Below are 3,327 nucleotides of genomic sequence, written 5' to 3'. Positions count from 1 at the left end.
AGTAAGTGCCGGAACACAATAACAATTTAATAATTCTAAAATCAATCCACTGGGTAAAGTGATATAATAATTCCCTACAGCTAAAGCAGCAACTTTTGCTCCATTGCCCACACGTAGGGTGACTTCTCCTTTCCCCAACTTTCTACTATCCCTTAGACCCTGCATAGATGTGCGAATGTGAGAACCACATCCGGTATCTAATACCCAAGAGTCTGATTTGGAAGTACACACATTAATCTCAATCATAAATGTACCTGATGATGAAACTTCAGCAAGCTTCTTTTGCTTCAGGCTCTCCAAGTATGACTTGCAGTTCCTTTTCTAATGTCCAGTTTGATTACAATGGAAGCAGGTTGCTTTGGACTAGTCCGCCTTTGCCTTTTTGGGCTTTTGGGTGGGCTTGTTTTTGGATTTCTTAAATCCCTTTTCTTGCCTCTTCCTCTTCTTAGAGGAAGTAACGACAAGCACACCAGTAGAGCCTTTTCCCTTTTTGATTTCTTTCTCAGCAGTTTTCAGCACATTCAATAATTGAGGCAAAGTGTGCTGCAGATTATTCATGTGATAGTTCATAACAAACTGTGAGAAAGAATCTGGCAGAGATTGGAGCACTAAATCAACATTCAGCTCCTGATCCATCTTAAAGCCTAATTCAGCCAATTTTTCAATTAGCCCAATTATTTTTAAGACATGCGGAGCAACAGGTGCTCCCTCTGCCATCTTGCACCCGAACAATTCTTTAGAGGTATCATATCTAACCGTCCTTGATTGTTGTTCAAACAACTCTCTCAGGTGTTGTACAATATCATACGCCCCCATGTTCATGTGCTGCTGTTGAAGCTGAGGAGTCATGGAAGTTACCATGATACATGAAGCTTCTGTGAGAACCCATAATTTTTCCATTTTCTAGGTTTTATTATATTTCTCGGTTTTCTTGTTTTCAATGGCTTGTTTTCTGCACTTTCTGTATCCGGAAAATTTTCTAGATATTTTTTATGAGTAAATATAGTTTTTAGATGATTTTTCTAGTATCGAATAGGTTTTGAGAAATTAAGAGCGTATATTGGACGTGGGACCCACTAGTGCGAAAAGTTCGGAAAATTTCGGCCAACTAGATTAAGTTTTGGATACTGAAATTAATTTACCGGGTGTTATGAGATATTTAGAGGTACCAAGTGCATAGGTGTGAGAAAGACAAAAACAAGTTAGGCATGAATTAATGAGAGGGACATGTGTCACCATATGATTAAATCTTGTTTTGACTTACTATTCAACCTTTTACCAATTACTAAATAAAACCAAAAATTGACCAAATATCTTCCATTTTTCTTCAAGCTTGACCGAATTTCTCTCTAGGAAAGGAAGAAAGGAAACCTCTTCAACTTCTTGATTCTCTCTTGCTCAAATTCAAGAATTCAACCATCTAAACTTGTTTTTGTTCCATAAAATCACTTAAGGAAGTGTTGGTGAGTTGTTGTGTGAAGTTTTTTGGAAAGTTAAGGTGACCAATAGCTCTCTCTCTCTTGTTCTTAAGGTAAGTTGTGAAGAACCACCCTCCTCCTTTAATTGGTGCTTAAATCATGCTTAGTGGTAGTATAAGATGCAAATTTGTGGATTAAATCTTGAGTTTTGGTTGAATTGGTGAAGTTTTATTATTATTGGGGATTTTTCTGTTTTCATATGGATATGATTATGGGGTCATATATGATGATTGGAAATGATGTTTAAGGACTCTATGAGATGGAAAAAGTGATTAATTGCAACCAATTTCTGTTTTGGAAGAAAATTGAAAAATCTAGGGTTCTTGAAGCTACATTCTGTCCGAAATTTTAGATCATAGATAGAGGCTGATTTGGCCTTGGCTTAAAACATGAAAGTTGTAGGGAATGAAATTTTAGAGGTGCCTACAAAATTTCAGGTCAATCGGAGTAGCGTAGAGTGAGAAAAGTCGAAATTACTATTTCTGTTCTGGTTCTACCCGAAATTGGGATTTGCGACTGTAATTGGTTGTTTTGGCTGGAATTGCTTCCGAATTGGATGTTGAGGCCTTATGATGAAATGTAACCCTATTTCTTAGCTTTCAGCTGGTTTTGAATTTCTGGATTTGGACTTGGATAGCCTGATTTATGATGTTTCCGCTAGAATGCGTTCTGTGAATCTGTTTTTGTGATTCTGGTATGGTATCTTGCATTTTTGACCTGGTTACACTCGAAACTGGGTTGAGTGACCTTCTGAAATATTGTAGCCCTGTCTTTTAGCTTCGAAATGGTGGGTATTTTACCCTCATCCGATAATCGTAGTGCATTTGGTGCTATTACCGCAAAGTAAAGTCAAAACCTGTTTTTTTTTCAGGGCCAAAGTTAATTGCATGTTCGAATTTTCTGGTTTCTTTAATGTTTGTATACGTTTATGGAACCCTATTGGGGTCATATTTGGCATTGGTTTATGACTCGTTATCGAGTCTCGTATTTGTTTGCATGTTTTAGGGATTGTTTTCATTCCGGTCATTTCCTAGCTAACTTTTGTACTTGTACTACTTTGAGCCTAGTGAACGGCTTTTGGGTAATGAGATGAATTTTGTGTGAGATGTTGGGACTGATTTGAGGTAATAGTGAAGCCTTAAGGGCTGGAAAAGTAAGAAATTTAGGGGAAGTGCTGCCCGATTTTCTAGGCCGTTTGGTTCCTTTAAGTTGGATTTGCCTTTTTGTAGAAATGAAAGGCTTTTGGGTTGTTTGCGCCTAAGTCTTCATGTTACCTTTTTGTTTCCAAGAAAATCATGTTTTTCACCCTTGCATTAGTATTTATTTGGCAAGGCATACGACGTGTAGTCGAGCCTCACTTGTGCATTCCGTTTGCTCGATTTGGATATGAAACCTTCAATTGGTTTATTTTGATTATTTTAGGGTTTCTTGGCGATTAAGGCCAATCTGAAGTGAAAATTTTTGAAGTTGAGCCGGTGAGTGTATCACTCCCCTCCATTGCTGTTTAACTTGATTTCTGCTCTGCAATCTGTTTATTTGTTCGAGACGAGGGTGTACTTTATCACACTCGTTCTCTTGTCTGTTCATATGCCAATTTACTATGTAAAATTTGAATCTGTTATCTGTGTCTGCATCTGTTCGGATTTCTATGACCTATGAGCTCAATCCTGTGGCTAAGTTATTTGAGTCGGGCCGGCAAGGGCCTGGACGATTAGATAACGAACCACGGTAGTCTGTTCGGGGATTTTGGGTATTGAGACCCTTGATTCCGGGTATACTCGAGTATTACCATTTCTGTTCGTTTGCGGTGAGCGGGCCCGGTAAAGGGTTGTTTGGTGAACGGGATTCG

At 38.4% G+C, this 3,327-nt stretch overlaps 1 protein-coding gene across 1 annotated transcript; it reads right to left on the bottom strand.

Moving 5' to 3' along the window:
* Positions 1-363: 363 nt before the first annotated feature.
* On the bottom strand, positions 364-900 carry LOC113755731. Its single transcript, XM_027299642.1, has one exon. The coding sequence runs from the start codon at positions 898-900 to the stop codon at positions 364-366; it is 537 nt and encodes a 178-aa protein (XP_027155443.1).
* Positions 901-3,327: the final 2,427 nt, after the last annotated feature.

This window comes from Coffea eugenioides, unplaced genomic scaffold (genome assembly GCF_003713205.1).
Source record: "Coffea eugenioides isolate CCC68of unplaced genomic scaffold, Ceug_1.0 ScVebR1_1671;HRSCAF=2562, whole genome shotgun sequence".
Taxonomy (NCBI): domain Eukaryota; kingdom Viridiplantae; phylum Streptophyta; class Magnoliopsida; order Gentianales; family Rubiaceae; genus Coffea; species Coffea eugenioides.
This window is presented reverse-complemented; position numbering and strand designations above follow the sequence as displayed.

Coding starts and splice junctions, on each gene's coding strand:
- LOC113755731 (XM_027299642.1), bottom strand. CDS start 900: ATGGAAAAATTATGGGTTCTCACAGAAGCTTCATGTATCATGGTAACT.